This window comes from Chiloscyllium plagiosum, unplaced genomic scaffold, assembly GCF_037043375.1.
Source record: "Chiloscyllium plagiosum isolate Xiang-an unplaced genomic scaffold, Cpla_swu_hap1 HiC_scaffold_36, whole genome shotgun sequence".
NCBI classification, from domain to species: Eukaryota; Metazoa; Chordata; class Chondrichthyes; order Orectolobiformes; family Hemiscylliidae; genus Chiloscyllium; species Chiloscyllium plagiosum.
This window is the reverse complement of record NW_028270174.1, coordinates 36194609-36208840: the sequence shown is the minus strand read 5'-3', so window position 1 is coordinate 36208840 and position 14232 is coordinate 36194609. Positions and strand designations below refer to the sequence as shown.

The following is a 14232-nucleotide window of genomic DNA, read 5'->3' as shown; positions in this document are numbered from 1 at the left end:
GAGCCATCAGCCATCGGTTGTGGAATTAGGTGCGACATATTCAAGTTAAACAGTGAGAGAAGCTTTTTGGAGTTTTGGCTGGTTCTGCATCTTCAAAACAATATCTAAACTACAAGAATGACGAAGAAAGTGATAAAAGTGATTTTAAAAAACAGAGCTATTGACTTAGTAACTCATGTTCCACCTGAAATGACCTTAATGTAAAATACATGCATTCTTCCGTTTTATGTATGGGGGCAGGACTTTGAGAGTGGCTTAAATTGGTTCATTTTTGATCAGTTTACAAACTCATGAAGTGTGTCCAAGCTGTTTTGTTCAGGTTCAAATTTGAGCATTAAAAATTGTAGTGCATATGCAATAAGAACAAAGTGACATTATTTTGTGAATTCCAAAACTCTTGCGAAGTTACAATTAATACATATGTTTTGCACGATTGTAACAAAATCTATCAATGCTTGCTGAACTAATTGCACTGATTATTTTGGCATTTCAGGTGTCTTTGGGAAGCACTGTGAACTGAACAGTTATGGATTTGAAGAACTGTCTTACATGGAGTTTCCTAGTCTGGACCCAAACAATAATTACATCTATATCAAATTTTCCACTATTAAAGAAAACTCTTTGTTAATATATAACTACGACAATCAGACAGGAAACAAGGCTGAGTTTCTGGCTCTGGAAATAGTGGAAGGCAAGATGAAATTCTCATTCAACTTAGGGAGTGGAGCACACAGACTGATGACGACTAAGAAGGTCTCTGATGGACAATTTCACACTGTGGTTGCTAGAAGGGCTGGATTAGTAAGTAGCAAACTCACTGAACTGGATTTCATTTGTGACTTCTGGAGTGAATTTCATTCTTACTGCACAATATCTACTTTAAATCAGAGCGAATTCATTTCACCTTTTTTTAGTGAACTTACAGTCATATACGTTACACATACTTGCAATTTAGGTGCGTTACCTTTAATGTGTAACAGAACTATCATAAGAAAATAATGAATGATAATGGTTCTACGTTACTCATTGGGAATACAAAAAAATGCCAAATATAAATACAACTACCATATTCACAACTTGAAACATAGATGGACAAAGTAATGATAGAGAAGTCCCCTCTGTTCATAATGCTTAGATTATTGTGTGTAGTGTCGGTGGGGAACTGAGAAGAATCAGAAGCAAAGATAGAAGATCAGGAGATTCCTAAACCTGCTGGCTGTTAAGAAATGTGCAAAATAAAACACCCAATTTGAGAAAAGCTTAAGTATCAAATAACAGTCTTTGTTGGTACAGTTGGACATGGCACTTAATTATTTTATATTGATAATACAGAGTGTCAGTTAACTTGTATGAATACCTCTCTATTGCTTGTCCAAGGAGGCATTAAACATTCTATCCATAATCTATTGCTGTGCTTTCTCAGATTTTCCAAGATACATGGGACTAAATTTACAGCCACCCGTTGTCATGAAAACATTAGGACACTGTGCTATTAGGGGTATTCCTTCCACTGGTTCATTAATCCACACATGAAATCATGGGCACCAATCTGTGGTCCAGTTGAGACTCTTAACTGGACAGTTGATGCCCGTTTAAGGACCTCACCCCACTGCAGCTGCTATTTGACATGTCGCGGGAGAGGCCTGTGCCCAATGTGTAGCCTGGCAGGTTTAACCTTGCAAACTGTCAAATCAGTGAAAGAGTAAGAGGGCCTTCTCCCCAAGCCTCACTATTCTAATTAGCGGCCTCTCAAAATTTGGCTTCCCCAGGTCCACTCTCCTCACTGACCTGTCCAGCGTGCACCTCATCCCTATTCGCCTGTTATTCAGGCCCTGGAAAGATCCTGGACTTGCCTCAAAGTCCAAGATCATTGATGACTGTCATTTTCTGCCCTCCTGCAATACCAGTAGTAGCCACTGCTCTGCAGTATAAGTACTAATCTACTGGGACCAATTCTGGCTGCTCTCAGAGGTGAGACAACCTCTTTGAGGCAGAGGGAGGTCCTGCCTCATATAGTTCTTTGTTCTATTTATTCCTCTTTGCCAACTGCTTTGTTCACCACTAAAACTGTTGATTTTCATTGGTGCTATGTGCCAGATTTAAATAGGAGAATTGAATAATCGGTTGACAATTCATTTATATGTTTCAAAGGGTTGTTGTATTAGCAGTTTTCCAAAAGTTATTCATCCATTGAATATGGCATCACTGGCTAGGCCAGAGTTTATTGCTCATTTGTAATTTTACGTGGGAAAGTGGTAGTCTCACTGATATGATGCAGTTATTGCGGTGTAAGTACATGCACAGTACTGTTAGGAAGGAATTGTAACTGTTTTGACCCAGTCACAGTGAAGGAACGATGGCATACAGATTGATCTGTTAGAACGTGCCTTTGGCCAATGTGAATTCACTGGAACATGATTGACGAATTGGGGATGCTGTTTCTACAGCAATTACAGCACCAACACCTTGAAGCGCTGTTTCTAAAGCGCGAGTTTTCTATGACAGAGTGTAGTGCCAAGTTAGGGCAGTGTGCGTCTTGGAGGAAAGCTGGCAGGAACTGGTGCTCCCGTGCATGTGGCTGATCCTTCTAGGTCATAAGGCTTGTGGGCATGGACAATGCTTTTGCGGACTTTGGTGAGTTGCAGCAGTGCACTCCATGTATAATACTGCTGCCATTGTATATTCATGGTGAAGTGAGTGAATATTAAACCTAGTGGAGGAGATACTTTGTCTTGGATGGTATCGAGCATCTTGAGCACTGTGAGACTGGCACTCAACCAGGCAAGTGGATATAATCTAGCACACTCCTGACTCGTACTTTATAGATGCTGGTCAGACTTTGGGGGGAGTCAGATGCTAAGTTACAGATCGCAGATTTCCCAGCCTCTGATTTAATCTTATAGTGCCGTTTGCCAGTTTGAGTTTGGGGTTTCTGGTCAGTGGAAGACCCAGGATGCTGATAGATGGGGATTCAGTAATGGCAATGCCTTTGACTGTCGAGTAACATTGGTTACATTCTCTCTGATTTAGACTGCCACTGCATGGCACTTCTGTGGTGTGTATATTTCTTGTTGGGTAGATGAAGGGTGGTAACTTTAATGGAACAACTTAGCTGGGGTTGTAATTAGTTCTAGAGCACATCTTCATCGCTATTGTAAAAATGTTGTCAGGCCCTACTAGCTTTGCTGTATTCTGTGCCTCAACCATTTCTTGATATCAAAAGAAGTGACTCTAATTGGGCAAGCAGTGATATCTGATATCAGGCCATGGTGAATCATCCCCTCAGCACTTCTGGCTGAAGATAGGTTCCGGTGTTTCAGCATGATCTTTTCTGCTGTTGGGCAACTTTCCCCAGCATTGAGGATAGGGATACTTGTCTCACACCCTCCAGTGTGCTTTAGAATTATCCGGGGACTGTCTGTGATTGGATGTGACAAAAACACAGAGTTTTGATCTGTTCCACTTGTTGTGGGATTACTTAGGTGTGTCTATCACATTTGGTGAGAACTGTTTAGCATGCAAGTAGTCCCATATTATAGTTTTACTAGGCTTGTATTATCATTTTTCCTTATGCCTGGTGCTTCACCTGTATCAGGCTAATATGCTGAATATTTTAGATTTTGATTTTTAGGAAATATTTGACTAGAAGTCTTGCAGTTAAGCCAGTTAATTCAAGAATAACTAGTTAATTCAGGGATAAAGAAGCTAAATCTTAAAACTAGATTCTAAAATGCTATATAATGAGAAACATTACTGGATAGCTCTGACTGAGTATCTCTCTGATCAGTGTTGAGATTTCTGCCATGTTGAGATTACAATAAATATAGAATTGAGTCATGTGGGTGTCAGGATATTCACAAGATGATCAGTCTCAGGGGAAAAGTCAGGGTCACCTTACCTCACCTGACTGCAGGGCTATGAGTGCCGATGACAGAGAAGAGCAGTCAGCTTTGTGCATTACACTTCACCCCCACCTTTTCAGGTACCCTCCTCAGCCAACATTGCCCTGCCTGGACACTTGGTCTACCTGGACCACTTGTCTTCTCCCTCTCGGTCTTCCAGACACTTGTCAGGATCTTTGATGGCCACAAGTCCACTGCACTTGGGCCCAGAAGGGCTAATGTACCACCACTAAACATGAATTTGGCACACCACCCAGCTAGAGTCAGGCCTGATTACAGCCACCCAGGCTATGCCCAGCCAAAATCAGACTTGCACATTCCAAAACACCCTAACCGTGTCCAGGCATCAGTCAAAGCCAGGGGAGGCTGGTGCCAGTCAGTGCTTCAGTAATCCTTTCTCATGGCTGTGTCCAACCATGTACATTGTGTTAGTTCTGAGCTCCTTGTGCACACCATGCATGGCCATCAACAGTAAATAGACAACAACAATAGGGAAGAAATCTGGAACAAATGCCATCAGGGAAGCCCACTCATGGGACCCCAAACAGAACTGAAGACAGATCCAAAGTGTCCACGGTGAAATAACTCCACAGAGGCCAGTAGCCAGTCACCAAGTTACACCTTTCTTACACCTGCATTATACTAGACACTAATCTGGCTTTCTCAGAGTGAACAGAACCTCTGACATTCCTATTTATATCTATCAACCAAGGCTCCCAGATTAACAGCCCCAGTTAAGGCACTCATATTCTGTGAGGTCAACCTGTTTGACCTCATTACAATCACTACAGTCTCGCCCTTACCTACCAATGACCTGCGATCCACCAAAATTACTAAGCCTCAGTTGGGTATCATATTGACAGTAACCACTGCCTCACTGGTCATGCTGCTATTCAATCATTCAGTAGAGCTGCTGACCACTAATTGACCAGCAGTTTCCAGCAGATGGGACTTCGGCCATCTTGATGGTAAGAAAGGCCCCATGTCATCCAATTAAGTGCCTTCCTGAGAAGAAATTATATCTCATCACACCCCACCCCCTCTTACAACAATAAACTTTTTAACTGAACAAGGTTTTTTAATTCATAGTATTTGTACAACATAAAGCTTGCCTTTTAGTTAACCAAATATCTTAACCAACGATTTATACATTGTATTCCACAAACTAACTTCCAGATTGTTATCCGATCCATTGGTGTGCTTTTGAAAATCTGCTTTCACACATTTAGTGGAAGATGCATAGTAAGAAACTTGATGAGACAAATGTACAAAAAGCTAATGAAACTTCACAGCTAAAGTTGACTCTGCACTGTTGCAGCCCTAAATCAGTAACAGGCTGTCACTCAAGGTTGCATTAACATCGCTCCATCTTAGTTAGAGAACACTTAATATGTTCCTGCGCTGAAAGAATTAAAAGAAATTCAGGGCGTAAAAATCAGTTACAATAATAGAATGTCAGTTATTCAGCATGCATGCTTGTTTGAGCTAACAAAATATGTCAGCACATGGTATGTAATGGGAAATAAATTGTAGAGATTGCACAGGGAACCTAAACAGTATTTTGTTATAAGTGCTGAGAGAAATCAGTTTTAAGCATAGAAAATTCTGGAGATGTATTTATAAACATAAAACTGTCATGTTAAAAGTTTTCATTGTTTATGCAGTTCTTTAAACGCTGAACAAACATAACTAAAGTCTTCAGTCGTAGACCAGTTTGTTGAAGCAAAGACCAGCTGATTTCAATTATAACTTCAGCACATACTATGCGCTTTACCAGAACTGGATAGGCTGCTCAGATTGAACCAAATGACCTTTCTGTCTTTATAATTAGGAGTTTCCAAAAGTGTAATGGTTAGATTAGTTTTAATTTCAGTGGTTTTATATTTATTGGCAATAGGAACTTTTTCCTATTTCACAACCAGTGTATAATATTATTTAATGTTGACAATATTACAGCACCGAGTCAAATCTGAACCAATTCTTATAATCTTTAAAAATATACAAAAAAGATCTGGATGTGAATGTCAAAAACAATTTCATATTTACAAGTTGCACAGCTACAGCAATAAAACCCAATATTCTCAGAAATATTACATTTACTGCAGTAAAAACTTATAATATGAACATTAAAGTTTCATTTAGGTACATTAAGAAATTGTTCATGTCGTAAGAAACATCACCAGTTTCTGTTCCAGCTCAGTTACAAACTGTTCCCACCACTCATGATTTTATAAATAGTATATAAACGCATGTTTTATATGTTTATGATTTTAGTTATTAAGCTAAATAGAAGACATATTATTCTACATGTTTTGCACATCTCTGAATGTAAGTTTAAAATGTAACTATGGGTAATGATTTGACTTACTGAAATTAATTGGGAGAGTAATTGGACTTTAATAATCCCGTGAAATAGGCTTATTGTGAATCAGCAATCTATTTTACACCAGACACAATTTTCATTATACACAAAATAGGCTACTAATTCACTAGGAGCCTGTTTTGTTCTGCTAATGTAGACCAATTTCACCCCCATTGTTTCCAATTTTCCATGCACAATTAACTTGAAATATTATGAAAATTGAAAGCAGTTTTGCTCTTTTTGAATTGCAAACGTTGGAATGTCTTTTGTGGGAAATGGTTAAGAATGTGGTCAAACTACATGAAGCTAAACTACATCTCTTCTTTTGGCTAGGTGGCATCTCTCACAGTAGATTCCTGTTCTGAAGATCAGGATGCCGGTTACTGCACAGCGACCAGCTTGACATCAGCAACTGATTGGTAAGATTTCCTCTTGCATCCCCCTGCAAAGTTAGATTGCTTTACTTGTAATAACATAAGATGAGGTTGCAAGGACCTATATCACTATGTTCTTTTTGTTACTTACAAAACTCCTGTACTTATCAAATATTGGATATGTATCTGTCACAAAGATATTAGCCACAATTCTGGCAGGAGGATCAGCAAGTATATTGGGGAACTGGATAAAGGTTCACAAACTCAGCAAGGTCGAGAACATAAATATCATATCAGCATGTCCTCACTTGGGTAAATGCTTACTGAGTCTTACATGGCCAGATTGACCACTGGCTAGTAGTGGGTGTTTGAGATATGTGACAGAAGGACATAGGGTAGTGAAGAAGGTGTTTGGTATGCCTTCTGTTATTGGTCAGAGCATTGAGTATAGGAGTTGGGAGGTCATGTTGTGGCTGTATACAACATTTGTTAGGCCACTTTTGGAATACTGTGTGCAGTTCTGGTCTCCCTCCTATAAGAAGGATGTTGCAAAACTTGAAAGGATTCAGAAAAGATTTACAAGCATATTGCCTGGGTTGGTGGGAGAGGCTGAATAGGCTGGGGCTGTTTTCCCTGGAGCGTCAGAGGCTGAGGGGTGACCTAATAAAGGTTAATAAAATTGTGAAGAGCATGGATAGAGTAAATAAACAAGGTCTTTTCACTGGAGGGGGCAGGAGTCCAGAACTAAAGGGCTAAAGGTTCAGTGTCTGAGCGGAAAGACTTAAAAGGGATCTAAAAGACAACTTTTTCATGCAGAGGGTGGTGCATGTATGGAATGAGCTGCCAAAGGAAGTGGTGAAGGCTGCTACAATTACAACATTTAAAAAACATCTGGATGGGTACGTGAATAGGTAGGGTCCAGAGGGATATGGGCTAAATGCGGGCAAATGGGATTAGATTAATTTAGGATATCTGGTCAGCATGGACCGAAGGGTCTGTTTCCATGCTGTACATCTCTGATTCTATTACATTCTAGTGACTGGACAGTCAATGGATAGAGACCATTGTCTTGACATCACATTGGGTGGGATAGACCAGCATTTCCTCTTGATTGAAAATGGAAGAATGACAGAGTTTCCTCTTTGTGAAGAATGATGATGGGGATTTTGATACTACAAGCTTCTGAAGATCGTTTTGACATGAAAATTCCTGCTTCTCCCAGATCTGCAAGGAGATCAAAGGCAAAATCTAAAAGCTTTCTGGGCTCCATCTGATCCATCACCTCCTTGTTCAACTTCACTGCTGTTAACTAACACACAGCATTGGAGGCCTCCCCTGTATAAGCCTCAAGCTTACATTGCAATACCAATGATATCATTGGACTACAACTTTTTTAACCTTATGTAATCTTGGTGAGCATTTAGTGTTCAAGAGGGCTTGAATCTCAGCTCTTAGTATTGTGATGAGAAAATTGCAGAGGCTTTTGGAATTGAGATTTCAAATTTAAGGATTTAAACTCCTTGTCCAACTTATTGCTGCTATTCTGAACAGAGTGGTGAAGGAGAGGAGACAGTGGGAGATGTTAAAGCCTGGCTGTTAGATCAGCACAGCAAGCCTGTGGATAGCTCTGTGAGAATTAGTACTCATGATATAGTGATTGGAATGGCTATGCAAATTGCTTTTCTCTTATTGGGTTTTGAGAGTCATGCGGAATAATTTGTTTTAGATGTTTTCTAATGCATTTTAAAATTAATTCTGTCTGGAATCCAGGAAATTTGTAAAAGAGAAAAAACACATTTGGAATACCACTAGAAAGTGAGGGCAAACATTTACTTTCCCACAATAGGCAGACCACCAAGTTATTCAGAAAGCTATAAATATATTTTCCTGCCAGCTAATTAGGGTGTGAGACCTAGCTTTGCACTCAGTTCAATTTGATAGTATCAGTTGTCTTTGTCTGACAGCTGTTAAGAGTTCTATGTCAAATAAATTTGACAGTAAAAATATTATTTGTAGTCGACCCATGCTTATAAAACTATCTCAAACATCACTAATTGGTAGTAATTCAACATTTCATTTAAAGATCAGCCTGAGTAACATTTTCTGCGTGTGACTATTAGAAATGTGATACAGCATAATGAAGCAATCAACTTCTTGTGTGTCTGGAGTACCCACACTCCCTTTGTAGCTGACACCATAGTTAGACAGTGTGACATTCAATGCCAGTACTGCATCAGGTACGTTCAAGTACAACCGCTGAGCTGTTGGTTAAACAGAAATATAGAAACAGTAAGCACTGATGATATATGACAAATCTACAAACATGTGAACATCAGTGAACATGGGTGGCATGGTGGCTCAGTGGTTAGCACAACTGCCTCACAGCACCAGGGATCTGGGTTCAATTCCAATCTCAGGTGACTGTCTGTGGTGTTTGCACATTCTCCCCATGTCTGTGTGGGTTTCCTCCCACAATCAAAAGATATGCAGGTTATGTGAATTAGCTTACTAAATTGCCCATAGTGTTCAGGGATGTACAGGTTAGGTGTATGAGTCAGGGGTAAATGTAGGCGAATGGGTCGATGTGGACTTGTTGGGCCAGTTTCCACACTGTAAGGATTCTTTTCAAAAAAACTTAGGTCTGGCTGCTTTGCCAGACCAGTTGTCTGATGAGCTTCTCTTATTTCACCAAAAAATAATTAATATGTGAAGTCTTGTTTTAACAAATTAAATCATATGTTAAGAGCATTCAAATGTGTAACTTTCAATTTGAGGGTACAACTCCCACTACTTATGAGTAGGTCTCTGGAGTAATCTGGCACATCTCTCATTCAGCTGTGTCATATTTCAGAATACTTCTGAAAAGGGAATTACAAAACAAATCAATAATGTAAAATCAACATATCTTTGCTTGTTTATAAAAATTCAAGGTTTATAACTTGCTACACAGCTGGTCATAATGGACTCTTATCTCAGAGTCAGAAAATCATGAGGTCAAATCCAGTCACAAACACTTGAGCAAATAAACTAGGCTGTGACTTCAGTGCAGTACTAAGAGAGTGCTACATGGTTGGAGCTGATAGCTTTAGAATAAGACATTAAGCTGAGAGCACCATCTGCTGACTTGGCCGAATATAAAAGATTGAATGTCATTGTATTGGAGAAGGCAAGGAGTGTTCTGACTGATACCTTACACGATATTTGTCACTTAATCAACAGATTATCTGGCCATGAACTTGGGGCATTGCTGAATGAAAATTGTCTCCTCTTTTTCCTACATTATAGTGACTAAAGTAATTCATGACAGTAAAGTTCATGAGTTCCTGCATTTTGAAAGGCATTGTATAAATACAAGTTGAGCTTAGATTAGATTCCCTACAGTGCGGAAACAGGCCCTGCGGCCCAACAAGTCCACACTGACCCTCTGAAGAGTAACCTGCCAAGACCCATTTCTCTATGACTAATGCACCTAACACTATGGGCAATTTAGCATGGCCAATTCATCTGGACTGCACAGCTTTGTGACTGTGGGAGGAAACCCATGCAGACGCAGGGAGAATGCACAAACTCCATACAGACAGTCGCCCGAGGCTGGAATCGAACCTGGGACCCTGATGCTGTGAGGTAGCAGTGCTAACCACTGAGCCACCATGCCTAACAAAGTTTTGAGGGAGATACAATCTCTTTTTGCAATGTCAGAATACAATAGGTACAATCTTCCTGGAACAAGCCATCATGCTGCACATGTGGATAATTAGGTTCAGAAAAGATTTACAAGGATGCTGCCACAGTTGGAGGTTTTGAGCTATAGGGAGAGGCTGAATAGGCTGGGACTGTTTTCTCAGGAGCATTGGAGACTGAGGGGTCACCTTATAAATGTTCTTAAAATCATGAGGGGCATGGTTAGGGTAAATAGACAAGGTCTTTTCCCTGGGATGGGGGAGTCCAGAACTAGAGGGCATAGCTTAAGGTGAGAGACAAAAGATTTACAAGAGACCTAAGGGGCAACTTTTTCACGCAGAGGGTGGTGCGTGCATGGAATGAGCTGCCAGAGGAAGTGGTGGAGGCTGGTACAATTACAACATTTAAAAGGCATCTGGATGGGTATATGAATAGGAAGGGTTTGAAAGGATATAGGCCAAATGCTGGCAAATGGGACTAGATTAATTTAAGATATCTGATCAACATGGTGAGTTGCAAGGAAGGGTCTGTTTCTGTGCAGTGCATCTCTACGACTTTGTGACTCGAATTGGACTTTTTCCTGGCATCATTCTACTGAAAATATTTTACTGCTGTACTTTTCTGGAACTGCAAGCTGATATTGGTGAGATGAGGGCAACAGGACATCGGAAATCTTAATGAGCAGTGGGACCAATAGTTCATCTCCTTCATGAGATTTGAAGATTAAGAAACTGGAACTTACAGAGCAAGAATGTGAAGAGTGGGTGAATTAAATTTAAGTCAAGAAGAGAAGGAGAAATATAGAGACTAAAAGGAGAGAAAGGAAAAGTAAGAAATATATTTTTAAATGTTAATTTGTTAAGCATTTCTACATGCAGAAAAGGGATTGACAAATAAATACTTGCTTTTCTCGGCCAAAGACGTTGACTGGTACGATATTAACAATTATTAGGTCTTGCATATCATCAGCCATGACTTCCTGTGAAAAGTTTAATGGGCAACAAGTTCCTAAGAATGATCAGAGACCTGTGGTTGAGATCTTGCTTTCACATAGCAAACAGAATGGGGCAAGCCGAACATTCAGTTCTGGTGATTCTTTGCTTTGGATGCATCCCCTGAATTTGCTCATTATTTTGTGTCTTACTAATGGGTGCAACGTTAAAATATCAGTACTTTCACAGCAACAGTTGCTTTGAACTATTGTCATCGAGGCAGAGTTTGATTTGCTGGCCAAAGTTATTAGTTATATTTCACTGAGTATTTAGAAATTACAGGAAACTATTTGTGTGTGCTTTATTTTCAGTTCAAGTTAGAATATCACACACAAGTACCAGTATGGTATTGGGAACTAAAATTCAGTGCATGGACATTTAAGGGTGCTGCAATTCCACTACTGAAATAGCTTAAAGAAGAAATAGTGGGTTTTTTTTTTGCTTATTTTTCAGAATTTGATGGATAACAATGAGATACAATGTAGTCATTTGATTGAATACTCTAATTATAATGCCTATGAGAATGCATGCCATTAAAGTTTGTATTAGTATGTAGTTATCTGGAAATTCCTTGAATTCTCCCAATCTCTCACTAAAATTCTTAACCCCTAATATGTTATGATTGATATTGCCTTAATGCTTCCCTAAGCTTACTTGTCTTATCTAATCTAATTTTTTTCCATGAAGCTTTTGTATGTAAATTGTTAGAACCTTGAATTTAGGCTAACATTTGAACATCACGCAATGTTCAAATGATATCCATCAATCACCAACAAAATGAAAAGTAGCAGGCAAGAAGAAACAACATTTTTAGCGCAAACTGAGTTTAAAATGTTTAAGCTGTTTTCATCAGAAGCCAATTAAATCAAATCGCAAGTAATATTAAACAAATATACATTCAGTATCCCTTATGGGCTTAATTAACATCAGTCTGCACATATTTCATATTGTTGACTGTCCTGGTCAACTTGAATGTTGGTATCTAAAGGCCTATGCCAAAATGGAAGCTTTAGGAATAGTTTTTCTCATCATTTGTTATGATACTTTCATGGTTGTGGCTTTCACGGGAAATTGCAGGAAAAAGAAAGGGTTTTTTTCTCTCCCTAAAGACCTGAGAGGAATACGCCATAAATGCTGAAGAAACCAAGGTGTTACAGCGTATCTTAGTAAATGCATTCAGACATTTCTGTTAGTTTTCAGATGTACCTTGTGCTTTTCCTTTGTGCATGTGTAACTTGTCTCTTCACCAATTGGTGTTACAGGACCTTAGAAGTGCAACCCAACAGACTAACAGTGGGAGGAATCAGATCCATAGAACCAATTCTTCAAAGGAAAGGACAAGTGGTCACCCATGACTTTGTTGGATGTGTTATGGAATTTGCTGTTAATGGTCGTCCATTGGAACCCAGTCAAGCTTTGGCAAGCCATGGAATTCTGGACAGGTCAGGCAATTGAGAATTTCTTTTAAATGTTCTTTCAAATCAAGTACACTGTGTAAAATGTCTCCTGTGTTCCTATGATGTTCTGCTTTTACTGTTTTAACAACAGCATTAATAGGTTTATATTTCTGTTAAAATAGCAGCAAAGAATGCTATGCTATTGTGTTATGGTCTTTCCCATTAACACCTTCACTAGTAATTGATAGGCTTGTTAATTGTCAATTCGTGAATTTTTTTAAAATTTGAATTTAAATTTGACTTTTCTCATTAAAGTTGGTTTTACATGGAAGATTACAGTTTGTGCTATGTTCTGGTGTCTTTCTTTTAATGAGTACAATTGAAAAATTGAAGTTTAAATGCTGAAGTTTAAATGGTGTAGGGATAATGAAAATAGCAAACTTTAATTCTTATCCTTTTTATCTTTTACCATTCTGGCATTTTAATCCATGTTTCTCACCCTTCTTAAACAAATCTGCCATCAATAATATAAATCATTTTTATAGTCAATGGTGAGAATGTAAGTTTGGTTGGCAAGGTTTCTAATACATAAAGGGGGAGCATAATAAAGCTTTTAATCCAGTTGTGTCTACAGTAAACATTCACGTATTCTTTTTTAATTGATATATTTATCTAGACTTTGATGCTGTATGAGTTTTCCAGTTGTTAAGAGGATTCAGCTCTGTGTCATTCTATTAGAGAAACATAAAGGAATTGAGTAAATGTGTTCATCTACTTCTCACATCACCAACCTGTTCCATGCTGCTGTCGCTAGAATGGCAAGAGGTTTCATAGGGAGGAAAGAGTTTTATTTGAAATGTATTGGGAAAATTTCAGTCATCTAAGGCAATGGTCTGTATAAAATTAATTTGAAGCGTGTTTAACTTTGTTGTTTGCTAGATTAATTTACATGAAATGTTATTTTGTTTCAGGTGTGTCCGAGTAGAAGGTGTTTGCCTAAATAATCCCTGCCAACATGACAGCTCGTGTGTGGATTACTGGTCATGGCAGCAATGTAACTGCAAGCATGGATTTACAGGGAAATATTGTGAAAAATGTAAGGTTTAAAGTTTTAAAAAAATTACAGATCCACAACGTGCAATGTTCTAATAATTTATCTCATAAAACATGAAAAATAGTGTTCAGGGAGAAAAAGGATAAAATTCCTAAATTAGAGCAGAGGACATTCCAACTGCAAGACGCTTTTGCTGAGAGCGCAAGATTTTTTTAATATTGTGAAGGGTAAAATTAACTCTCTTTTCATAAAACACGATGCCCGCTACTGTGATCTGGAGTGCTGGTCTGAATGAGAAATGAAGAAGTTATTCAATGATGTAAAACAATATGTCATCACAAACATCAATGTAACTCCTAATATGTTATCAACCCATATTGATAGATAGAGCCTCAGTTCTGTTACATAAGGAACTGGCGGTCAATCAAGCTGGTCTCAATATCCCAAGAGGCTAGAATATCCCAAGACAC

The 14232-nt window shown here is 38.8% G+C and overlaps 1 protein-coding gene across 1 annotated transcript in view; it reads left to right on the top strand.

Moving 5' to 3' along the window:
* The window catches only part of fat4 (FAT atypical cadherin 4), a 381091-nt gene that overhangs the window by 347069 nt on the left and 19790 nt on the right, over positions 1 to 14232 (top strand). The window contains exons 12-15 of the mRNA XM_043674087.2: positions 494 to 801; positions 6598 to 6683; positions 12574 to 12753; positions 13680 to 13804. Of these exons, the coding sequence (XP_043530022.2) occupies positions 494 to 801; positions 6598 to 6683; positions 12574 to 12753; positions 13680 to 13804 (699 nt within the window). The remainder of the gene's footprint in view (positions 1 to 493; positions 802 to 6597; positions 6684 to 12573; positions 12754 to 13679; positions 13805 to 14232) is intronic.